The sequence below is a fragment of the Desmodus rotundus genome, chromosome 13, assembly GCF_022682495.2.
Source record: "Desmodus rotundus isolate HL8 chromosome 13, HLdesRot8A.1, whole genome shotgun sequence".
Lineage (NCBI taxonomy): Eukaryota > Metazoa > Chordata > Mammalia > Chiroptera > Phyllostomidae > Desmodus > Desmodus rotundus.
In genome coordinates, this window is record NC_071399.1 from 28,396,895 (window position 1) to 28,421,638 (window position 24,744).

Genomic DNA, 24,744 nt, shown 5'->3' on the forward strand with positions numbered 1-24,744 from the left:
ATTTGAGTATATTCCATGCATGTTGGAAAGTAATGCACATTTTTCCTATTGTTAGGGACAAATGTGTATTAATTTCTGTGAGAGATAATTCAGTTTTCACCCATGATTGCTGATCTTTGCTCTCTATCTTTCAAGCATACTTGGTAATGCTTACGAGTTTAAATTTAATTGCATGTGTTATCAATATTGCTATCCCAGCTTCCTTTTACTTAGAGATTGTTATATCTTTTTTCTCTCTTTTATTTTCAACCTCTGTATAATTTTGTTTTATGGTCTCTTTTAGCAGTCATTACATCCAATTTGATACCCTTTCCATAGGTCAGTTTAACATAATGACATTTGTTGTGACTGAGAAATATTGGGACGTTTTTCTTCCACCATCTTTCGTGTTCCTGTTCATCATGATTCTCCCCGTCCACACCCTACTCCTCTTCTGCTGGATTGACAACCCTTCTTTCTGCTCTGCCTTTCCGGTGTGAACGTTAGCAGCTGCATTCCTGTTCGGGCAGGGCAATTCTACATTTCTTTTGTGACCTTTACGTTGTCGGCACACATACGCTTGTTGTTATTCTACCTTCATTACTGTCTGACAAGGTAAAGCGTATGAAACGTACCTAGGCCGTGCTCACTGCCTGCCGTGTTTCTGTTTCAACACGTGCTGGTGCTTCTGTGAGTAGATGAGCAAAATAAAACACCACAGTGCTGTGAACGGAAGACAGAAGGAATTCTGTGCCTTTAGAGATGAAGGCAGACAGCAAGAGTTGCTGATATTTATTCAAACTTCATCCATACAATAAAGAGTTCTGATTTTTAAATTTCGTTTACATCCGCAGGGGAAGAAAAGAACAGTGGCCAAAACATGGAGTTTTAAAGTGCCTTTAGAGGAAGAGATCACAGAGAGTGGCAGCCAGTCCCAGGCTGAGATGGCAGGAACGGCATGTGAACAATCAATATATTAATTAAGTTATGAGACACATTATTTTTCAAATAACTTATACACCAGGAGAAAAGCTGCCAAGTCTGACACTTTGTTTTGTTTTATTACCACACTCCAGAGAGGCCTGGCGGGCGAGGACGGCCTTGCACATGGGGGTTGGGGGGAGGAAGCCTGCTGGCCTCGGCTGCAGTAGGGCCTGGGGCTCAGGGAGGACTGTAAAGTGACACATTGCCAGCAGCATGGAAGCTATAAATACGTCCCTTACATTGGATACATATGTACACACATCCACATATATACACACATATAAAAATATCTGCCCCAACTGCGTACAGAGAGCGTTGCCAAAGAACAGAATTTGTTTCTGAAACACACAACAAGGTAAAACAGAAGAGCTTTCTTTCCAGTTCTGCTTTGATTGGAATAAAATAACTGCACCTTTAAGTCTCTGTATTAGGGTGGTCCTATACAGTATGCGCAGGGCGATCTTGCTGCCTGTGCAGGCGGGGGAGGTTGCAAAGGAGGCAGAGGTGAGTTGAGCTCAGGTGTTCACTGAGCTGCATGTGACATCATTGGTTCAGATGAGACCCTGCAAAAACTGCTTCTTCATGTTTTCTTTAAAAACAATAAAAAAATCCTAAATCAGTGAAGCGTGTTAAAAAAAATCAAGAGTCCTCATTATTATTATTTTTTGTAGAAAAGAAGGTTAGTATTTTAAATTATAGTTTAAAATTTCTTTTGAAAATTAACTATCCAGGTAAAAGAATTTTCTTGGTTTCTAACTGCTCTCGTTTGTAGAAATGCTGCTTGGTTTTATCAAAGGATGTGTTTTCATTCCCGTTACCAGGTGGGCTCGGAGAGTGCCGTCAGTTTCCATGAGAGAGTCCCCCAAATCATTCAGGGTACATACAACGTGCTGCAATGTAAACCCCAGTAACAAAAAAATAGTTTTGTATCAAATGCAGTATCAAATTGTCATTTCATGTAAACACAGTGATTCTTGGTAAAGATTAGAGGCCAAAGTACCACAAAAAATGGCCGTGGGGTTAACCCCTGCTTTAAAAAAAATGTGTAAAAGACCAAATAGTCCCCCCACCCCCTCTCTCTTCAGGCTGTTGGGTCAGTGAGTCGGTCACTTCTTTTGGAAGCAGCCCCACAGTACGCACATCCCTGCAGAAAGCACCAGACCGGGCGTGTCGGAAACCAAAGCAGAGCGCTTGGGACCGGCTCCCCCGGCCCCTCCTGGCTGCCTGGCAGAGGCCCGGCAGATGGCCCCACCTCAGAGCCCTTCTGCACAGGTGTTCTGTCGGCCTGCAGCCATGCTCCGTCCATTCAGATGTTCTGAGGAAGCTTGGTGTACTGGTCTTTCCACGGGAACCGGTTTCTGTGCCCTGGGAGGGAATCCTGGCTTGGAGGCTGGAGGGCAGAATCTTCCTGCATCATTCCTCTGAATGCCCCCATGTCCTGCACCATGAGGTTCGGTGGGCAGCGGGCAGCTCATTGTTCGGGTCTTGTCAGGGTCTTCCTTTCCCAGGGCGTCTTAGAGCACCATCCCCTCACCAAACTAGGCAAGCCCAAGCAAAGGAAAACTTAGAGGCTCACAGGCTGGTCTCCTGCACTGGGGGCCCGGCCGGCGCTACCCCTGCAGGTCAGAGAGGGGGCCGCCGCAGCTCTCGCTGCAGCTGGAGGAGTTGCTCAGCAGAGCTGACCCTGTGCTGGACTCTGCGGGAAAACCAGGCGAGAACGGCTTCGGCTCCATGCGTGCGCACTCAAGTCCCTCTTTCTTGTTAAACAGGCTCAAGGCTGTGAAACCCGGTGGGCTCAGGGCACGGTCAGCATGGAACGGGGGGTCTTACCTGAGCTGCTCAAGCACTGTGCCGAGCTGGACTTGCTGAGGAGCATGGACAGGCTGCTGGCCGGCACCCAGCCCTCCTTGCTGGAGGTCAGGTTCCTGACATACCTGTGGGGGGCATGGGCGGGTCAGTGGCTCCAGCGCACATGCCCAGAGTGCTTGAGGGAGAGCACACTGCGGGGCACCTTACCAAAGGCCCTCGTCGCCCTCCTGAACCACCTCCACCACGTCTCCGCTCCTCACGGCAAGTGTGTTGGGGCCTCCCTTCTCATCGTCCACCACGATGGTGTACTTCCCTGGAACCTGCAGGGAAAGACACACAAAGCCCTCTGTTTCTGCCTGCAGGCACTAAAGCAGGCTACAGCGACTCTCCAGCAACAGGCTGGAGTGGCCTTTGGAGTGTCCAGTGATAGAAAGGGGAGGACGGGAGCACTTTGTCAGGGCCCCGCCATCTGCGGAGCATCTGGTGTAATGACTGCCTTAAATGGGGAAGGTCTCTTAGTTGACCATGCTAAAACGAAAACAAAACAAAACAAAAACAAGAACAAAAAACACCCTACTTGACCTACAAAGTGCCCTCAGCTTGTTCCTGGTGGTCTGGCCTTGCTCTGCTGCCCCCTCTGTTTCTGCCACGCTGAGCAGGTCTCAAATACTCCGAGTGTGCCCCTGGCCGCAGGGTCTTTGCATCTGCCGTTCCCTCCTCCTGGAATGCTCTTGCCTCCTTTCTGAAATGGCAGCCACCCTCATCTAAATGCTATATATTTTACTTTATTATTATTGTTTTTGCCTCCCTATAGAGGAGATTCTTATCTGTTTTGTGCCCTGTTTTGTCTTCAGTGCCTAGAAAAGTGCCTCACACAGTAGATGCTCAACACCTATGTGTGGACGGTGCTCTCTGTAGAGGAGGCAGGCCCTGAGAAGAGCAAGCTGTTCTGATGGAGCATGGGGGGACCTCAAGCCTCAGTTGGCAGTAAGACAACATGTGACCACACGTGGCTACACTGCAGGATGGGGCTGCAGGGCTGCAGCGTTTGGAGGCCAGGAGATTGAGGGTCGGAGTCCTTTATCCTCCTTGGAGCTGCCATGCCCTCTCAGGGTGACTGGCACTGGCCCCTAACTGGCCCTGAGCAGCCAAAATCATGTCCTCTGCTACACTGAGAACAGAATCCAAACCCCCACCGGAGACTGCCTGGCCTCCAGAGCCCACCTTCTGCCCCACTCTCCCCTGCGAGCCAGCCTCAGTTTTCCCCTGCTGGGACCCCCAGTGCCCGGGCGCCTCTGTGCCTCCTGTGTCCCCAGGTGTAGCTCTTCTCACCTCAGGCCTCCTAGGGCAAGGCCACCCTGACCATGCCGAGACTCTGCCTGTTTCATCCATTCGCTTGTGGCTGCCCCCGCCCCCCGGCTCTGGGGTGTTCTGTGAGCTGCGACAACCCTGGCGCTGGAACCAGGATGGCACTGAGTGTGCAGTAGATTCCTGTTGGCATAATCCTGACTCTAACGACTTATATGCAAATAGCTTCTCCCTGCTGCTCAAGTTATAACAGGACCTTGTTTAGAATGCAACACCTTAAGACAGTGTTATTCTCTTCAGAGTGAGATAGAGGTGTGTACATAGCTGTAAGGAAGCTTATGGGAACATTCTACTTTCCTGAGGGGCAAATTGGTATACATGGTTCCCTTTGAAGGAGAGCCTCCTTGTGCGATGTTCTGATGATGGTGAATTAACAGAGAGGTGGGGACGCAGAGCCACAGGGAACCCTGGCACCTAGAAGTCCCTCCCAGTGGCCACGGGAACTGCAGACCACCAGGCTGGAGCTTTTGGGGACCAGCAGTGCCGGGGACCAGCAGCGCCAGGCTGACCGCCCACGGGGAGCCAAGATTACCAGCTTCCTGGGGCCCACTCCGCCTTCTTCCTCCGCATCTGAGGAATTAATTGGCTCCTCGGCACTCGACCAGCCGTCGTTGTCCTCAGGGGCCTCCAGTGGGTGAGATGTTTTGCTCCAACCTGAGAGAGAAACAGGCTCCAGTGAGGACTGCCCTCACTGACAAGCCCGTCTGAAGATGATCTATGGAAGTCCCTGCAAGCCCCGAAATGTGCCACCCATGTGGAGCCTGCCCTCTTCCCAGGAGCTCGTAAAGACTGCAGGGCACACTGCTGATTTCCGAAATGCCCGCCATGTTTGCTGCAGCGGTGCAAATAGTCCAGGGAGACAGGGTCCAGAGAACCTGCTTCCACTGCTGGGCCAATCAGGGGAAAGAAATGAGCTGCCAGCCTGTCCCTGGATGGCTGTGCACTTCTCCAGCAGGCCCTGGGGCTTCCCAGAGGAGGAGGAGCACTCCCCCCTGGCCTCCTGCCTGTTGGGCCCAGTCCCAGAGGAGGACAGAGACCCTGAAGGACCACTAGCTGGAGACACTGCCACTCCTCTGTGTTGCAGCCAACACACAGAAGGGAAGACATTTTCAATGAATGCTTGCAGCACTCGACACCCATCAGACTGGGCCAGAAGAGCTCCCCCCATGAATAGCTGAGGCTTCTGACAGCTGTTCCAGACACACTCTCAGCTCTTGACATGTGAGGTAAGGGGGTTGCGACCCTCACGGGAGCTTCTATGGACCATGGAGGCAAAGCTGGGACCCCAGCCCAGGCCTTCGGGCTACAAAGCCAGCCTGCATGAGCTCTAACCATCTCCACTGGCCAGAAAACGAGGGGAAGAAAGCTTTCCTTTTAGACTTTATAAAAGAAATATATATTCCTTCATTAGCATCTCTAGTGGCATGGATCTCCAAAGAGAAGCAACTGCATTTCCCATTGGAGGGGTGGGGAGTGCAAGTGAGTTGTGAGGAGATAGGAGGTGATGAATTTCCGATTCTGAATAAATGTAACAAATGCCAGTAATAAAGCACCATGCTGAAGTCGGACTCCTCTGGTACTTGATCACAGCCACCACATGGTATTGAATAGCATTTCAACAGGAAGTGAGTGAATGTGGGCGATAAGCAGACTGCTTGTCACATCTGGGCCTGGGCACATCCAGTTCCAAGTTACATTGGTGGTGGCTGGAAGCAAGCTTTTCCCTAAGAGAGGGTGCTGTGTGTGAAGGAACTATAGCGAGCCAAGAGCAAATGCATGCTCCCCTTTATAAAGTAGGGCTGCAAAGGGGCAAGCTGTGTAATGGCCAGTTCCCAAGGCTGAGAACGTTTAAGCTTGGCAATGAAAACCTTGTAAAAAAGAGGCAATAGAAAGCCATCTTTGCCTTCCTAGAAAAGGGAGCTGGAACACTGAGTTCCCTATCAGTCAGCAGAACAGTGATCCCCAGGAAGAAAGCATGTGTGTGCCTATATCCTCAGAGGCAAAGAAGCCAGTGGATGCCAGTAGCTCTGGAAGCTCCTTAGAACACCGTAGCAGGCCAGGAGAGCCTCTGGGCTTTGCCTGCTTGGGGCCAGGTGCCTGGGTAAAGGGAGGTGCGCTAAGCACGGCCCTGCTCACGTCCCTACCAGGCTTGTGTCTGTGCATGAATTGGGGGCTGTGCATTTCCAGCTATAAACCTCCCACCCTCACCTGCCTCAGGCATGTCTGGAATTGTCCCACAGTGTGGGACACTAATCAGAACACCAGGCAGGGGACACTTAGAGGGTCACAGTGCCGTTAGCCTGGCTACAAACATCTTCCCCGCTCCCACCCACCACTGATAGATAACAGTGGGGTTTCTGGCAAAACAGGCAGAAGTCTGAGGCCAGTGAGGACAGGAAGGTGAAGCTGTTCTATGGGCAGAGAGGGCAGTGCTGCCTGGCCAAGCGAACTTAGGTCAGCCTCAGCTTCAGACAGCCGTGTGGTTGTGTGTGTGATGAACAACTCTGCCCTCTGGCGCCTGCAGAGAAAGGCAGGCTTTCTAGACACAGCAGCATCAAGGCCTGTGGTTACTCCCTTCTCTGCCCGGGAGCCTCTGGGTGAACCTCTTTAACAGGCTCCAGTAGCATCTCTGCCTTAAAACAGCACGTGACAAAGGAATAAGCAGAAAGTTCTGAGACACGAGTGTGCCTGGGCCCCCACGTGTGGGACAAGAGGGTGCTATCATTGGTCGTTGTCACAGCCACGGACCAGGGCAGCATCCCTCTTTGATCTACATAGGATGGTGGGGATTTTGCAGGAGGACATTGGGCCAAGGTGAGCATGAATATGGTCACCTCTACTTCCTGTAAAATGGTCCTTGTATTGATATTGAGTAAAACAAGGGCTGATGAAGCTTTTTAGGAAGCAAGCACCTCAACCTTTGCAAGGGGGCCAGCCAGAAAGTTCGTCGTCACCCGCTGCAGGCAGAAATGATGGGTGACGACGGGGATGAGGAGGAGGAGGACTGGCTGCTGAGCCCCAGGTGCTATGCTCAGGACTTCCACCCACATGCACTGTGACCCTGGGAGGTGGCCTTGTCTTCATTGTACAGATGAAGACTCGAGCTTGCAGAGAGGACAAAATTTGGCTAAAAGGCATTACAAGCAGCAGCTGAGTTGCACTGGGATGTGCCCAAGGTCGCATGCACTACTGCCCCACGCCAGCCTCCCGCACAAGGGACAGATCACAGGGGAGAGGCCTCAGGTCTTAAATAGAAAGTGTATAAGGGACAAAAATAGCCCTTCCCAGGAGGGGAATGACTTTTTTACCCAAGCACCAGGGGCAGGCTGGGTGTCATCCGCGTGAAGGTTGCTGGAGAGGGTCAGCCCCTGGCCTCTGAGTTGCCATGTCCAGGGGCAGCGTGGGGCCTGCAGCCTGGATCCCCAGGGAGGAGAGCATAGTCTGAGGCCAGAGTGGGCCTCGGATGTCTTCTGGGTGGCTCTGGCAATGTGTGTGGGGATTCTGGTTCAGTCTACTCTCCTGGGAACCTTCGCAGTTGTTTGCAAAACTCAAGAAGATTCACAAAGTGAAATCCTCTCTAGACCAGGAAACTCTGGGTTCCCCTGGGTGGCAGGGGTGGGGAACTTTGCCCTTGGAATATGAGAGGGCAAGAAAGGAGGAGGCCCGATTCCCAGCATAGAGCTTGACCCCATCTGTCTGCATGACTGGTCATCTCCCCATGAAATGAGAGGCCTGATGGGATCCTGCAGCTGCCATGTCCTGTGTTTCCACCAAGAAGCGTTGGGACAAACTGGTAAAGCTGGGGGCAGCAGGAGCGGCAGGGGCCTGTGGACAGGGGTACCATGCAGCCTATGAAGCTACTGAGTAATAAAGCCCAGCCCAACCCCAATGCCAGCCAGGTGCCAGCAGCCTCTCACTACTGGCCAGTGGGTAGTTCTGTAGGTTCCAGGCAGACCTGGTGTGAGGAGTTCAACCGAGACACATGACATCATCACAGTATCTGTTGCCAGAGCGTCATGCGTTTGAACAAAACAACGAGTTTGCTTCTGGCGAGTAGAGACCCACTTTGTTTACGTCCTAGATGACATGTAACGGCAAGACAGACAGCGTCCCTAGCCAGATGGGAAAATGGATGGCAGACTGTGTCCAGAAGGTCGAGCCACTCTACCTCGTAAACCAAAAGGCGTTGGATCGCTCTTAACTTCATGTCGCTTAGCTTTTTTGTCGGGACTGGTAGGAGAAGCTGCAGAAGGAGGAAGAGGCAAAAATATAACAGGAGAGAAGAGAGAGAGTGAGGAACCGCATGCAGAGCACCGAGGCGGCCGTGAGAGACAGTGCATTGATGCTGGGATGGGACACAAATATCGAAAGGCTGATTGTCACTGATTCAAAGCAGCTTCCTGGGAACCAAACTAAGCTGGCTGAAGGATCCTGCAGGTGAGAGATGAGGCCGGTGTGCCGTGCCTGTAGCGATCGGTATCATCATTTGGGGGCTGTCTCGGTTCATTTTCTGAGTTCTAGGTGCATTTTCTCAGCTATGCATATACTGTCCATAACTAGCAAAGTAGGCGGTACCAGAATTTGTCCTTTACTTTTTTTTTTTTTTTTAGTTTGAGGCCAACTTAAAAGTGCTTTATAGATTGGGGGGAAAGAAGTATTTTATACATTGGGGAAATAATTTTTTGGACCAGCATCTGGACCAGTGAAAGGAACCCTGGACGACACTGGCTTTCAGTGTCCCGCGGAGAGTCCTGTGAGGCCCACCTGGAACTTCGGGGCTTGCGTCCTGAGCTACCTTGATGCATTTCCCTCCCATTCAGTTCACTGTCAAGGAGCACACAAAGGTGATCGAGCTTTTAGAAGTCTCCTTCCAAGGGACCCTTAAGCTGCCCTGGGCACTAAAGGCCCCCAGGGGTAGCTGGCACCAGCACTTCAGCTTCTGGTGTGGACAGTAATTGCAGAGGGAAGGTTAATGTCCATAGGGAGTGACAGGAAAAAGCAGGAAAGAGGGGGAGTTGGACCAAAAAAGCGAATGACAAGTCGTTTCTGAGCAAGCCTTCCTTAGAAAAGTTCCCCTCTACCTCTTCAAAGAAAAGGCCCCCAAAGAGAACTTCAGCTGCACGTACAGCAGACCCAGGAGTGTCAGGCAAAAGAGAGTGAATCCGTGGGAAAATGCTTCTGAATGGCTGCATGTGGGGTGGAGCAGGCAGAGGCCCTTCCCTAGAACATCCTCACGAATGATCACCACACAAATGGATGACAGACATGCCACCTTGGCCAGGGACATGTCCAGAAAATGATTTTAGGTGGGTGCCTTTTACCTTTCTGACCTTTGAGGTTAGCAAAGCCCTGCAGAGTAAAGCGCTTCTTGGAAAGCGCAGAGCTTTCTGAGGTAGAGCTAGTGACTGTGTCATCTACAAAGGAAGAGAAAGGGACAGTGCAGAGGGTGTTCGCAACCCAGGGGGGCTCTGGGGAGGGCAAATGTCTGGTCAAGCAGGGGCTCGTCTGGGATTTTCCAGGGGTCTGTGCAGGGTGGTTAGGGAACTCTGAACGCCTTACGAATACTCCTTCGGGCCCATAGGAGGCCGTGCATCCCTGATATGCCCACTAATGGACACCTGTGATGCTGTTCCCGGTGCACCTGGGCTCAGTGGCTGCAGACACCCACCTTTGCCCTTTTCAGGGGGTTTTGGCAATGTCGTTGAGCTCACATATCCTTCCAGACTTAGAGGGTCAGTTTTTCTTTCTTCCAACTTTTTGATGTTTCTTGTATTCCCTTTCGAAGGACTGATGGCATCAGACACATTGAAAAAGAAATAGAACATTGCCTGGTTAGGTTTTGAAAACTCTCCTTGAGGATTTGAGGCATCCAGACCGAAGTCCTACCCGCTCGTTAAAGCACGGGTCCTAGCACCACAGAGCGGCTGAGCATTTCTAGACTAAGCCCGGATGGAACAGAATGAGGACAAAACCACCTTCCTAGCCATGGAGCAGGAGGTGGTCTATTTTGGAGTGGGGGGAGGTGGGGAGGGGTCTTTGTCTTTTAGAACCACAATTCTATGGATTACTCATGTAGACCACGTCCTGTTCCACAAATGCTTAGAGGCAGAGACAGGAACAATAATGTTAAAAAATAAGTGAATGTATAAAAAAAGAAAAATAAGGGTAGAAGGGGTTTGACAAAGCCATTGAGAAGGTTGGTGCCTGACACGTGTCCCACGACTGTTAGTTGTAGCTCCGAGTCTCTAGCACCCAATGGTCCCTATCTGAGGGGCTACTGTCACTAAAATGCTAGTGATGAACTATTACTGGGAACAGTCCCGTCATATGCTGATCATCCTGGGAAAGAACCGACCCACAGACGGAAAGTAATGAGAGAGCTGTCAGGGACTGGCCTCTGGCTGGGAGTGGAGCCAGAGACCCGTGATGGCGAAGCTGGACCACTGGCACTGACCCAGCAGCCTGTGAATCCAGAGGAGAAGCACTCCAGGGGGTACTAGGCAAATGCAAAGTAATCCCATAACCAAGAGAGTCAGGTGACAAGGGCCAAGTAAGATCTGTGGCCTGTGTAAATTCCTACTGTGACTCTTCCCACACGGAGCTGGTGTTTCAAGCACAGGGGTTCCTCACCTCGTGTTGGACGAGGCCGGTAGAGGCAAGCTCTGGGACTGCTCCAGGGCCCTGTGCTGGCTGGCTTCTGCAGGAGGAAACAAACAAACCACCCATACATGGCTGAAGAACTCGAACCCTGCACATTTACTTCTAAATGCTACGTTTGATCTTGAATAGCTAAGAATTGTGAGATTGCTTTGAACTTTAAAAATGTCCCTAGAGCAAAAGATAGGAGAAAAAGATAGCCGAAGACATCCTTACCTCGACAAGCCTGCAGCTGGCTGGTCAGCACTTTCCGAATCTCATTCACCCACGCTGCCTTAATCTCCGGAGTTGGTGCCTGTCCCCGCAAAAGAAATGCCAGGAGGTAAAGACTCCCATTCCCTACAGACACATACTTTGGTCTTTTAATCTGGAAAATTCCAAGGACAATCTTAGAAATAGGTAATGAGAGTCCTGTACAAGAGAACGGAGAAGGGAGTAAACAGTTGGACATTCCCTTGCTTCGGGACTTCGCCCCACGGAGCAAGGGCTGATCCGACAGGGCCCAGGGCCCCACACCACCAGCCAGAGGACAGAGAGCCAGCCGATACGCTTGCACAACCACTGATGGCTGACTCAGTGGGAAGACCCTGTGGCATACACTGCTCCTTGAGAGTCAGTTTCTCTGGGAAGGGACAAGGATAGCTAGAGTCTGCCACCTCACAAGTAGATTCTAAACTTCCAGGGGGAGGGAGACTTCAAAGAGCGTGAACCCTGGCCAGGGCTCCGTACTGCCTCAGTGCAGCGTGGGGCCTGACGGGCAGCGCTGTGCAGGCAGCTGGGCTCTGCAGACCCTGGGCCTATGGGAAGCCAGAGTGTTGAGCCATATCCTCACCTCAGCTCCCTGGGGCCCTTGGGTCTCGCTGTGCTTGTGCATGTGTTTTGGGTTGTAGACAAGTAAGTGTGGTGTAATACCGGGTTGCCAGATAGCCCTGGGCCCACACCATTCAGTGGGTCAGAAGTTTGAAGGCAGCCGGGAGAGGCACATCCCTGTGCTGGCTGACCCCGTCACAGGGCACCTGGGGTCTTGCATGGACTCACAAATGTACTTAGGCCTCACCCACCTCCCGCTCTCACCAGCAAGGTGAGGACAGGGAAGGACTGAAAACACACTTCCCGCCAGGAGGACCTGGTCTCGTGTGTAAGTGCGGCGCAGGCTGGCTGTGCTCCCCCATGGCATCCAGGTGCACCTACGCCGGTGCTACAGGAGCCTGAGCTCATTTTTCTGGAAGGACACTTCTAACACCCTAACTTGCAGTGTTTCCCTGTACTTTGCCCTGGGTTCAGCTCAGGTTTAAGATGGCCCAGGGCAATGCCCCCAAATGAGTAGTGGTGTTCCTGGCCTCTGGATTCTAAAACTTTGTGGAAGATTCTAGATACCAGTTCTCAGTAGAAGCCTTTTAGTGGCAATCCTAAGACACTCAGGAGTCCCTAACACCTGGTCAGAAAGAGAAAGATTGGGGTCCTACCTGAATGATGTAAACTTCCTCCCTGGCATTGTACCAGATCTCAAACTTCTTCGCATCACCTTTCACGTTCTCCGTTATGCCGACAGCTGTCATCTGAGAGCACACAATGGGAGGCAGGTGTTAGTTTTGAGATGAGGGTTAAGGGTGCCAGAGATCCCAGATGCCTGCATCCAAAGATAAGGGGCATGTGCCAGAAGGCGGACGTCGTGACCAAGGTTCAGTTACAATGTGGAACGGGTCCCTGATCCTTCTCTCTAGGATCCAGGGCCAGCACCAGGAAGGCTCGCAGCTGCTGGGAACAAGCATTACTCACATTTAAGGACTGCTTGTAGCTGTAGGACGGGGCTTTCTCGTACCCTTCCCCGTTCTCCTCCCGCTTCTTGCAGAAGAGCACGGCCTTCTCGTGCAGGAACAGATGTCGCTGCATTGGCTTGAACCTGGCCAGGTCCTTCACCTTGGTGTGGCCCTTCTTGTGGTCCGTCCAGACACTGAAGGACCCCTGCATCAGCAGCTTCCCCAAGTCGCTCAGATTTCCCTAAAATGTGTAGCAACATGAGGAGCATTTAGAAGCCAGAATGAGCGTGGGGGCCTTGGATGCATGTTGCCACGTGAAAGAAGCTTGTCTGGGAAAGCTGCATTCCAGGTTCCAACTGTGTCACATTCGGAAAAAGGAAAAACGATGGAGACAGTAACAGACGGGTGGCCGCTAGGGGCTGGAGGGGCGCAGGGAGGGATGAACAGGCAGAGCACAGGGATGCTGAGGGCAGCGAAGCCACTCTGTAAGATAACTCCCACGGCGGGCACACGGCATTAGACACTTGGTGCAAACCCACAGAATGTGCAGCACCCAGAGTGGACCCTGGTGCACGCAGTGGACGCTGGGGGACAACGATGTGTCGGCGTTGGTTCATTAATTGTAACAAACGTCCCACTCTGGTGGGGATGCTGATCATGGGGGAGGCTGTGTGTGTGGGGGGGGGCAGGGGCTATATGGGAAATCTCTGTACCTTCCTTTCAACTTGCTGTGAACCTAAAACTGCTGTAAAAATTCTCTGACTTAGAATGTGAGTGCTGAAGAGACTTGAGAAATGCAAACAAATTAATGGTTAATAATTATTAATAACTGGCCCGATACAGGCACACAGAGGAAAAGATAGAAGCCTGACTTTAACACCCACTTGTTACATGTTATCGGCCCATAAGCAGCATCAGAAAAAACAGATTTATACTCATTTCCCAAGACATGCCGACCTCAGGGAGAAACCAGGAATGAAGAGGTTTTCAGAGGTGCACCTCCAAGGGGAGACAACTCCCTAGTTTTCTTTACACGGTGCTGAGCCCCTGTGCAGACCTGTCCAGACCCCCTGAGTCAGACCAGGTTTTGACTGATTCCTGGTGATTTCCATGCTCGTTGAAGCTCAAGGGTGGAGCTCTGCACTGGCTCTGGGCCTGCCTCAGCCTGCTGCCTGGCAGACACCCACAACCAAGCAGGCTATTAGCTCCTCCAGCAGGATGGGGAGAAAGGCAGGAGCACCCTCAGCGGTCCTTACATCATAGCCTGTGATTGCGATGAGGTGCATGGAGTCATTTACGGCCTTGAGGATGCCCAGGATGGAGCTCAGAGCCTCCTGCAGGTCCTCCGCCCCCTCGCAGTTCTTGCTGTACTTCAACATTTCCTGGGAGGGGGATGTGGGGAGAAAAAGCTGTGCTCACACACCCATCTGGACACTGATCCCTACCATTCCCTTGAGAGCTGCTGGAACTCCAGTGCTCTGTTCCAGCAGTGCAGGCCCTGGTGGCTCCCTGCTGTCATCACCAGTGAGGATAAGACCACGCATGCATGTGGACACGACCAGTGTCGGGGTGGGGGTCCTTTAAGCCTATGCTCCATGGGGCGGGGTTTGTCCATCTGTTCACCTTGGTGTCCCTGCCTTTGCCCTAAAGATGGCCAGCACACAGTAGGCCACCACAAAGGTCTGGGAAGAGCCAGGCCCTCACAGAGATGGGAGGAAGGTGGCTCAGAGACCATGGGGCAGCCGCAGCCAGGTGGGTGTGTGGCTGGGAGGGGAACATGGCAGTGAGGGTGGCCACAGGGTGGCCACGCCGGGAAAGGGGCTGCAGGGGATGCCTGGCCAGGCATGGCTGCCCGGTGCCTCACCTTGAGGAGCAGCTGGTATTTGGTGATCCTCTGGACTGGCTTCAGCAGGTAGGAGTCCAGACTCAGCTTGTGGTCCAGTTTCTTCTGGCATTCCTAAAACCACCGCACCTCCCATTTAGACAGTTTTCATTATTCTTTGTTTGAAAGTCAATTAGTAAAGGAGATTAAACTCTAGCAGGGGTGTCCAACCTGCGGCCCGCTGGCCGCATGCAGCCCAGGATGGCTGTGAACGCAGCCCAACACAAATCCGTAAACATTTACTTAAAATGTTATGAGATTTTTTTGTGTGTGATTACATGTTGCAATGTATTTAATGTGTGGCCCAAGACAACTCATTTTCTTCCAGTGTGGCCCAGAGACGCCCAAAGGCTGGACACCCCTGCTTCTCAAACGGAGCCCTAAACACACCCTGAAACACACCTGGAAGAACGGGCAGTCGGAGCACTGTCGCCACAGGCTCTCCGAGCGGGGCTTGTTCTGGCAGTACTTCTCGTAGATCTGGAACTCTTCCATCTGGGCCCGGGGCAGAGACGCGTCACGCGTGGCTCAGGGGGGCCGGTTCGACCTCCTCCTGAAGCCCGGGTCACCCCCCATCTCAGAAGCCACGCCCCTCATTGCGGGACCGCCAGGTTACACCCCACTAGAAGTTCACGTCTCGGGGCTATCTTGTATACAGATTGGCTCAGTCAGTATAGCAGCCTTTTGCCACAGGTCTAACAGTGTAAAAATAAACACAGGACTAACACGGACTTTCTAAAGGATCTCTGGAGCTTAGCCTACGTGGTGGTGCTCAAACTGGCAGGCACGTCAGAATCGCCTGCAGGCTCGTTCAAACAGACTGCTGCCCTCACTGAGGTTCTGACCAGGCAGGTCTGAGGTGGCACCTGAGAACCTGCATTCACAAGTTCCCAGGAGACTCCGAGGCTGCTGGCCAGGGCACCCACTTTGAGAACCACTGGCCTACAACATTGCTGCTCCACCCCACTCCTCACACAGCCCCAAGAAGCATCACAGCCAGGCTGAGTCAAAACATCAACACTGCTCCTCCTTTTCCTGCCTTCGGCCTCCTCATATCAATTTATTGTAGCCCTCTAGCTTATTTTGTGAAAACGACTTAGTTTTATTGCTGTTGATAAGCTTAGCTGCATTTTTCACATTGCTAACCTGCAGTTTACAGAGATCAACGTAAGAGGATCACATGGGACCTTGCGGAGAAGACTGCAGCCCTCGCACCCAGCAGCCCTTGCCTGCTCCCAAAGCCTCTCCTCAACTCCCCTTCCCCTTCACATACACACTTTGCCCGATCATCCCGCCCCAGAGGGAGGCAGACACCTACTATTTCAAAGAGTTGAGACAAATAAGGCTCAGAGAACAGGACGACTTGTCCAACGTCAGCCAGTCAGTGAGGGAGTCTCAGTTAAAACAAGACCAAACAGAAAACAAAACGCCAGCCTGTGAAACGCTCAGCTTCATCTCACAATCAAACCCTTAGATGTTTGATAATTGTGGCCTATCTCAAAGTTTATGTTTTTTAGTTTTTCCCTTTTTCAAAGTAGTTATTGGGCTTTAGAAAAAAGCATATTCTTTCAGCCCTACCAAAAATTGTCACGTCAACTTAGCCAAACTGGAAACATTGGTACTGTGTGATTTCAGTTGGGGACTGTAGCAGAATTTAAAGTTATTATTTTAAGTGCTAGTAATTTTAGGAAGTAAGGTGCAGGAAAGTATACATTTAAAAAAACACCTACCCTTTCTAGAAAACACCTTCCAACCAGCTCTGGGCAGTCTATGTAGTTTTCTAGCTCTCTCAGGAATATTCTAGACAAAGAAAGTGTGCATTAGGTCGTATGACAAACAGCTTGAACAAGATGGGATCTGTAACAAATTATAAGCTATTATTTTCCAAACAGCTTTGACCCCCAGTCCAGCAGCTGTGTGTGTAAGAATACAGTCTGATTTCAGGGACCCACAGCCCACCTCTGCCACTCCCAGAGCTCTGGCTACAGCACGCCCTCAGTTTAAGCAGCCATGGCCCCCATGGGCCCCTACATGCTTTTGGTGTTGGTGTTCACACAGAGATTAGGACAGGTTTTTTTGTTGTTTGTTTGTTTGTTTTAAATCAGCACAGACGTGGGATGAAGAGGCCATGAGCAGACAGACAGGGCATCCGGAGGTTCTAGAAGGGGAGACTCACAGCTGTGTGCTCTGTCGGGTTTCTGCAGATGTAAAGGGGGGCTCCGCTCTATCCCTGAGACCTTCCTCGATGCAGCTTTGTTTCTGAGCCATGTGCCGAGTCTTCCTCCATTTCTGACTTACACCTGTCCTTGGGGTAAATCCCCCAGGGAGGGAAGCTCCTCGGCGATCAGCTCACTACACTAGTCCTGCAGCCAGGCTCCCGGTGCCCAAGCACCAGCCAGAGCCCCTGGGGATGCTGAAGGGCCAGGGTGCCCTCTCAATTTAACTCCCAAATTAAGGCTCTGAGGCAGGGTTCAGCTGTGACCTGGTACCTCCCTTATCAATGGGCAGGTGAGAGATGCTGATGCCCATTGGATGATGGGGCCCAAGTCCCATGCTGGCTGGGCTCCCTGGGTCGGCTTACAGCTGGCCCTTTTTCAAGACACACAGATATCGCCATCATATTCCTGCCTCCCTGCCCACTTATGTCTGCCTGCTCATTTCCTTTCCCATGAGCTCCTGGAAACTGCAAGTAGGAGCCCAGGGAAAGCGGCCCTAGGACTAGCCATACTTTCCCCAGAGCATGAGGACACCCCAAATTGCTGTCCCAGGGTATAACAGGCAGGAAAGGAACCTCTGATATTACCACCCTTTCCAAGAATGGGCTTGGGAACAAAACCATCTTTGCTAAAGTGGTGTGGCCTTTGGTGCTGCCCCAGTGGGCTACCACTTGGGGTGGGGGCTGGCTTCTGCTGGGCCTGAAGGACAGGGAGAGGCAGGAGGGGTGGGCTCCTCCTCCATCTTCACGCTGACAAAGCTCTGAGGCATCTTCCCACATTGGGAAGAGGCCCATTTCTAACCTACCACCCCGGCCCAGAGAGAACTCGCCCTGGGCACATCCCATCAAACTGCTCTTGGTTGGTGGCCCCTCTGTGAGCTTATCCCATCTTGAGAGAGGGAGGAAGGGATATCCTCCCCCAGGGAATGCACAGTCTGGGGGCTGTTTTGGTTGCACCTCCCTGCAGGAGGCTACTTTAAAGGCTAGACATTGCTGTGACCAGAGGAAGGGTCTCTCTCACCTGTTATGAAAGTGGTAAATTTCTTCCATGTTTCCAAATAAAACATCCTTCTTGTTTTGAAGGCCCGCTGTGAGGAGATGCGTCATTAGAGGATTATCCATCTCAGCAGCGTAGCCCTGTGGCAGAGGAGAGAGGTCAGCCGGGAAATCCTGAACTACAGCGCTAGGCCATTTAACAGCAGCCCACTCGTTCACCACCAAAGCCCCGTCTCTGAGTGACTGCCCAGTGGGGCTAGTGGGGCGGGCGACACCATCTCAGGTGTTAGAAAGCAAGTCTACCTCGTCTTTAGTCACTAACCATTTTTCAGGTGATCATCTGGACAAGCACCACACAATATGAATGAATTATAAATAGCACCAATTTTGGGGGGGGTGGGGAGAGGAGGTTCCATTCTTCTTCCTTTTAGCCTTTTCAAAGTCCAGATATTTCAATGAAGGGGACAAATCTTATGCATACATCTTGATGAATTATTTATGTCTACACCCCTGTAACCACTGCCCAGATCAAGATGTAGAACACTGTAGCACTCAGAAGCCACTCTGCCCTCCCCAGGTAACCACCACCACCAGAGGCTCCGCTCCACCCTCTGCACCCAGACCAGCTCCACACGCCCTGGACTTCCTCTACTGGAATGGCACGCAGGCACGCTAGTCTGAGTCTCTGCTCCTCAAGTGCTCCTGAGGGTTGTGCTTGGTCTGTGCAGTGGTGGCTCCTTTTCTTGCTATAAATATTGTCTCTGTGCAAATCCACCTAAGCCTACTTGTCCCGTGTCCCACCGACAGACATTTGAGTTGTTTCAACTTTGGGGCTGTTATGAGTAAAGCTGCCGTGAATCTTCTTTCACGTGCTCGGTGGTGGACACAAGACCACCCAGGGGAGGAATCCCAGCCCACAGCACACGCCCGGCCATCCGCCAAGGGCAGGCTCACCTCCAGGACGCAGAGCAGCTCCTCCACGTAGACCCGCTCCGTGTCAAGGAGTTCGTTCATCACGTGCCTGTGAACGGGCACTAGGATTTATAATCCAGGAGCAGATTCCCTGACCTGCCTCCCTGCTGTGGGGCCAGCTGCACAAAACAAGCCCTGATTCCTCAAGCCTCCCCGTCTTTCAGGTCACGTCTCTGAGTCTCCCCACCCCTGCAGATTCATTCCCACTTCCTTCACCAGCCGCCCCTCTCTCTCCCCCAGGAAGAGCCAGCCCCTCCTGTGCATGCACACCAGGCTCCTGCACTGGGGACCGTCAAGGCATCATTGTAGCCAGTTCAGTTTACATCACCACCTTCTTGCACGTAGTGGGGTATAGTGACGATGTGTGGAACTACTATGTGCCTGTCATATTATGGAGTCCCAGGAGGGGCAGGGACTTGCAAACCAGTTGCTCGGATGTCATCTTAGGGACGAGGGTCACCTTCTAACTGCTTACAACCAAATATCCCATTTTCATACATAGGAACTAGAGCCCGGAGTGGGTGCCGGGGTGCTCCCGGGTTGGGACTAGTGAGCATGATCAATTCTGAAACAGCTGTCAGCACTTAACAAGGTGTTAGGCCTGAGTTCAGAGGCAGTGATCCTAAACTGGAAATGGGGGGAGGGGGAAGACAAGGGCCTCAGGCTTCCTTCTCACCACCACAAGCCGGAGGGCAGCACTCTAGTGTGGGAGCACAGAGCACAGTGTGGGCACAAAGGGGAGGATGTCCCTGGTAGAGAACTGAGCTGGACGCTGAGGGCCAGGCATTGTGTTTGGGGTGGGGCAGGGACAGCATTCTGAGTACTGATCTCACAGCGTGTAGACCCAGGAAGGTGGCAGGGTACAGGCTGCCTTTGTGGAAGGGTGGACAGCCTAGCTAGGCTGGAAGGTAGGGTTTGCGGGGGAAAGTGCCTGCCAATCCTGGGAAGGCCTTTGGAAGTGCCTTCCCTATCAAGAGTTCAGACCTCATTAGAGCTCTGTGCCCGGGACAGATGCAACCCCAGGGTGGGATGTGCAGGACCCCCCCACCCAGGCAAGTGCCATGGCAACAGCTCAGGTGTGCAGTGAGAAGAGCTGGGGGTGAGCCCTAGCTGGTGTGGCTCAGTGGACTGGGTGCAGGTCTGCGAACCAAAGGGTCGCCAGTTCATTTCCCAGTCAGGGCACATGCCTGGGTTGCGGGCCAGGTCCCCAGTAGGGGGTGCATGAGAGGCAACCACACATTGATGTTTCCCTCTCTCCTTCCCCGCCCTTCTCTCTAAAAATAAATAAATAAAATCTTAAAAAAAAAAAAAAAAGAAGAGCAGGGTGTGAGGAATTGTGAGAAAAGCAGGAGGGGAGTGGTGAAGAAAGAGAAGTGCCCCCAGCACATGGAGCCAGGAGGGACTGGAAAGGCTCCTGGGAGGGACCAGTCCTCCAAGGATACAGAAAGCTGGGTCAGGGGGCAGTGATGTGGCTGACCCTGCACATGTGAACCGAGGGCCTGGGCGGGCTGGATCACACCTGCCTTCGCACCTGGCCTCGAAGGGAGAGCACGGTCCTTTTCAGACCCTCACAGTCCTGCCTGGGGACCCAGGATGGATGTGGCTTTTCTGAGGGGAAACCCAAATTTCTCTTGGGTTCAGATGCAGACATGCCCAACGGACACGAGCACTCCACGTCTGCATACTGCACAGTGCACACATGTGTGTGGGCCCCAGGACGCCAGCTGTGCTCCCACATTGTGGCTTTGGGGTAGAGGCTGGCATTTTTCACCAACTTTGGCTCGTTTGTACTCAGACTCTCCTGGCCAAAGGCTGAGATCTAGGTGGGTCCCGCTTGTAGTATCTGGACCAGAGCCGCTCGGCAGCACCTGGAAGGGCAGCCCACCCACCTCCTCAGGATGGCCAGGCTCTCCTCCTCTTCCCCTGTGGAGCTGCTCCGGCCCTGCCGGCCCTCACTCATTTCACTCTGGAGAGAGAAGAGCACACAGTGCATCAAGATTCCAAAAGCGAGAAGACACAGCCGGACGTCCTGACTAAGGCTCTGGAGTCCAAGCTCACTTTCCATCTGGGAGCCGATGGGAAATCTGAGACCTCACAGGACGGGGAGGGGAGGAAGGCCCTAGTGTTCGGGCCCACATGTGGGCGAGGGCTGGGAGAATCGGGCTGGGTGCCCGCCAGGGAGGGTGAGGCGACCAGGAGGTGGTGGGGCCCAGGGCAGTGCAGGGTCCATGCCAGGGACAGCGGGCCTCACCTTGGCCCTCCTGTAGGGCCCCCTCCGGAGTGCGCTGCCATCAGAACTGTTGTTCTCAGAACCTCTCCGGACACCTGGTTTGGGAAGAAGAGGAGAAAGGTGGGTGTAACTTTGTATCTTATTGCCTGGAGAGGAAAAAGCACACCCAGGAGTGTCTGCGATTTACTTTTTTACTTTCAGGGGAAAAAAGCAAGCAGCCTAGAGAAGGGTGAGGAAAGCACAGCAAAACTGAAGAGAAGGAAAATGGGGTCAGGACATAAGGTGGAGGTAGGGGACACAGGAGACCCACCTGGGGTCAGCCCACTGGAGTTAGTTCATATCCTTAGAGGGGCTCCCAGCCAACAGGGGGAGGGAATTCTTGGCCAGGATACCTCTACACACTGGGGGCCGGGAGCTGGCTCTCCAGGGCTCTCACCAACTTAGAACGTGTGCCAAGGCCCCAAGGAAAGCAGCAGGAGGTCCCAGCTGCTGAGGAAGAGTATGTATGGGGACAGGGAAGGGGTGAGAAGGACTCTTTGGGAAATGGCACTGCGTCTGGCTAGGCCTTGGAGAAGGACAGTGCTGGGGAAAGAGGCGATGAGGGCCCATGGCCCAGTGGCTGTGGTGCCTGGGGGTAGCTGAAGTGGCTGAGGCTTCGGACACCATGCAGGGAAGCTTTGGGGCTGAAGTTGGAGACGTGTGTGGGCAAAACTATTTCGGCAACAGCACTGAGAGCAGCTGGGTTGGGGAGAGACTAGAGTGTGGAGAAAAAGGCCTAGGAGGGTCCCGTGACAGTGGATGTTTTGGTGCTTTGCTACAACCAATTGGCTCTGCTGTACTGAGCACAGAAGCAGCAGAGATGAGAGTAAACAAGTGGGCCAAGTGCCAATAAAACTTTATTTACAAAATAAATCATGGAACAGAAGGAGGGCATTCCCTGAAGGAAGGAGGCATGCCTGCACATACCTGGGGAGGGGCAGGGTGACTTCGTGAGCGCCTCTGGCCGGGGGGCCACTGGCTGCACAGGCCTGGTCTGCTTGGCTGCCAGCTTCTTCAGGCTGGCCTGTCTCCGGTGAAACATTTCTTCCATACTCTCTTGCTTCTGGAAGACCTTCTGCACGTGTTCCTGAAGTGACAAGGTATGACAGACTAGTTAGCAAGATGCTTTGTAGGTGCTGGTGTCTGCAATTTAAAAACAGAACCACCACGTGTAGACCTGCCCCTAGCATGACCGCCCTTCCAGATGCTGGTGACGCGGCGCCCACCACCAGCGCAGCAGTCTTGCACGGGTGCTGCTCGCTGTGGCTGGGGGGGGGGCAGCGGCGGTCCCCCACGACGGAGGGAGGGGTGCTAGGCCTAGGGGAAGGTCAGCTGGAAGGGAGGGACATGCAGCTCTCTCCATGCATCTGAGGGCTGCCTATGGAAGGGGCAGTTAACCGGTGGGCTGCCCCAGGGGGTGGGCTGAGTACAGTTGGCCAAGATGGAAGGGGAGTCCTATTTCAGCACGATATTGAGGGGCAACAGGCAGCAGGGCCAGGGGAATGGCTACTTCATACGCCCCTTGCAGGGGAAGGCCCTGCACCTTTTGAGGGAGGCATGACCATGACTTCCGTGTAAGGAAAGGGCCAGGTGACCCCTCCCTCCAACTCTGTATCTCTCTCATTGCCGACTATCCTCTAAGAATTCATTAAATGATTCTTTCGAACACCATCAGAGTAACTTCCCACCAGTCAGGACAGGTGAGCTACAGGTGAAAGGCCCGAGTCGGCATACCAGCAGGTCTTGGGTGAGGATGGGTTCGTAGTCCTGGTAAATTTTATTGAGCTCCTGGATCTTATTTTCTGCACCGGTCTCCAAAAACTTCTCAATTTCTTGGAGGGCTGCCTCAGCCCCATCCTGGGACTGGCACTTGTCCACAGGCTGCGAGGCCAGCAGGTAAATCCCCTCATCGCACCATTTCATGGACTGGACACGGGAAGTGTTGCAGAGGGAGAGAATGGCACTGTTAGCAGGTGTGTGTGGGCTCTCTGCGGGGGCCTGCTGGCTGTCTCCCACACCGTCTGCTGACCACTATATTTGGGGGAATATTTTCAGCACTGCATCATCCTAGTTCTGCTGCTACGTCCAAAGGACTCCCCTGGAGGGAATGCAGTGCTCTAAAAAGGTGAGCACATTACCCAGGACGGGACTCATTTACACATACAGAGAGGCAATGCAGTGGTAAGTTTCTGGGCCTTTAAAAGAAATAGTTAGTTGTTGCTAGCGAATTCTGGCAAACAGCTGTGTCAGGATATGACCAGCTAGGCCACTAGAAAGGCGTCCAGACAGGAGGGCGTGGGCCAGCTTCTAATCAATGACTGTGGTGCATCCCACACAGAGGGAGCTGGCCACGTGGGACTGAGAGTCACTTTGCCATCAGGGGCGTGGGGCTGGGGGGGGCCTACCGCCTCCAGGAGGCTGTGCAGCTCCAGTGACTTGTTGAGCAGACCCCTCCGCTGCCCAACCTCCTCAGTGAACTTGTCGCAGAGGTGCTGGAGCTCGTGGCACTTGGGGCGGATGGAGTCCACGGCGTAGTGCTTGTTGTCGATGAGCTGCTCCCCCTCCAGGGACAGGGTGCGGGCCCGCTCCACGGCTGCCTGCAGAGAGCCGCCCAGAAACACAGCTCAGCTTAGGTTAAGTATAAGCAAGAGAGCACTATTTCCTTTGAGAAATCCGTGAGGGTGGGGTAGGGCGTGGGAGCAGGGGTCAGGGGTGGGTGGGCCAGGCAGCTGTCCCACCACCTGCCGACATCACTTGGGGTTGGGAGCTTCCACTCTGATGGCAGAAAACCCAATTCCTGTGCCTTTTTAAGCAACTTTGGTGACAACCCCGGGTACCTCTTCACTAGGCTGTCTCCCGCCCCCATCAGTCCATGTCCCAGTCCTTACACTAGACTTCTCCTCAAAGCTGGTAAGGTCCTTCAGGAGGTGCTCCGCATGCGCCAAGCTGTTGCCCACATCCGTGAAGGTCGCTATCTTCTGAACCAACACGTCCAAGGAGGCCTTGACCTGAAACGGAGAAGGGGGTGAGAGACTCAGGCCCGCGTCAAAACAACCGCGGATGAAAGGAAAGGGCATGGAGACATAACCGAAACCGGGAATGAGGGAGGTGAGGGGAACTGAGATCTGCCCCCAGAAGCACAGAACTGGGGGGAGACTCCCCCAATCTGATAAAGAGCATCTACAAAAACCCTGCAGGCAGCCCCCCCCCACACACAATGTCGGTGAAATGAAGGCTTTGCCCCTGAGACTGGAAACGAGGCTAGGACACCGCTGTCACAGCTGTTGCACGAGGGGCGGCAGCTCGAGCCAGTGCAGCAAGGCAAAAAAATAAAAAAATAAAAAATGTAAACAGACAAACAAAAGGCATACAGATGGAAAAGGAAGAAGTCACGCTGTTCCTGTTTGCACGTGACCTGATCACCTGTGTAGAAAATCCCAAAGGGGACAAAGAAACTCCTAGAAGAAGTGTGGTCAGCATGCTTTCAGAAGACAAGATAAATACACAAAAACCAATTGTATTTCTACATATAGCAACAATTGCACAGACACCACAACTACAACTACAATACCATTTATAACTGCTTTGGTACAAGTAAAATATGTAAGTGTAAACCAAACAAAACATGTACTGAACGGGTACACGACATCGATAAAAAAGTCTGAGAAAATCTGAATAAGTGGTGAGACATACCGTGTTCATCGACTGGAAGATTCGTCTAGTAAAGATGTTGATTCTCCCTCAAATAGAGGTTTAACACAATTGCTATCGAAATTCTAGCAAATCTTTTATCGATGAAGACAAGATTACCTTAAATTTACATGGAAAGGCAAAGGGACTAGACTAGCTAAAA

The 24,744-nt window shown here is 52.6% G+C and overlaps 1 protein-coding gene across 19 annotated transcripts in view; it reads right to left on the bottom strand.

Moving 5' to 3' along the window:
• Nucleotides 1-742: 742 nt before the first annotated feature.
• The window catches only part of MCF2L (MCF.2 cell line derived transforming sequence like), a 165,905-nt gene continuing 141,903 nt past the window's right edge, over nt 743-24,744 (bottom strand). For 12 of the 19 annotated variants that reach the window (XM_024578945.3, XM_045186612.2, XM_045186611.3 and 9 more), the window contains 22 exons: nt 23,780-23,899; nt 23,297-23,488; nt 22,626-22,817; nt 21,819-21,978; nt 20,874-20,947; nt 20,512-20,588; nt 18,605-18,671; nt 17,676-17,791; nt 16,170-16,239; nt 14,842-14,934; nt 14,422-14,514; nt 13,814-13,939; nt 12,577-12,798; nt 12,264-12,356; nt 11,014-11,092; nt 10,771-10,837; nt 9,809-9,927; nt 8,309-8,383; nt 4,673-4,794; nt 2,980-3,092; nt 2,794-2,897; nt 743-2,659 (listed from right to left, as the gene is read on the bottom strand). In XM_024578945.3, coding sequence (XP_024434713.2) covers nt 2,574-2,659; nt 2,794-2,897; nt 2,980-3,092; nt 4,673-4,794; nt 8,309-8,383; nt 9,809-9,927; nt 10,771-10,837; nt 11,014-11,092; nt 12,264-12,356; nt 12,577-12,798; nt 13,814-13,939; nt 14,422-14,514; nt 14,842-14,934; nt 16,170-16,239; nt 17,676-17,791; nt 18,605-18,671; nt 20,512-20,588; nt 20,874-20,947; nt 21,819-21,978; nt 22,626-22,817; nt 23,297-23,488; nt 23,780-23,899 — 2,460 coding nt within the window. In that variant the 3' untranslated portion in view covers nt 743-2,573. Of the gene's footprint in view, nt 2,898-2,979; nt 3,093-4,672; nt 4,795-8,308; nt 8,384-9,461; nt 9,555-9,808; nt 9,928-10,770; nt 10,838-11,013; nt 11,093-12,263; nt 12,357-12,576; nt 12,799-13,813; nt 13,940-14,421; nt 14,515-14,841; nt 14,935-16,169; nt 16,240-17,675; nt 17,792-18,604; nt 18,672-20,511; nt 20,589-20,873; nt 20,948-21,818; nt 21,979-22,625; nt 22,818-23,296; nt 23,489-23,779; nt 23,900-24,744 lie in introns of all 19 variants that reach the window. The other 7 variants (XM_045186614.3, XM_024578950.4, XM_053916387.1 and 4 more) reach the window with 5 other exon arrangements.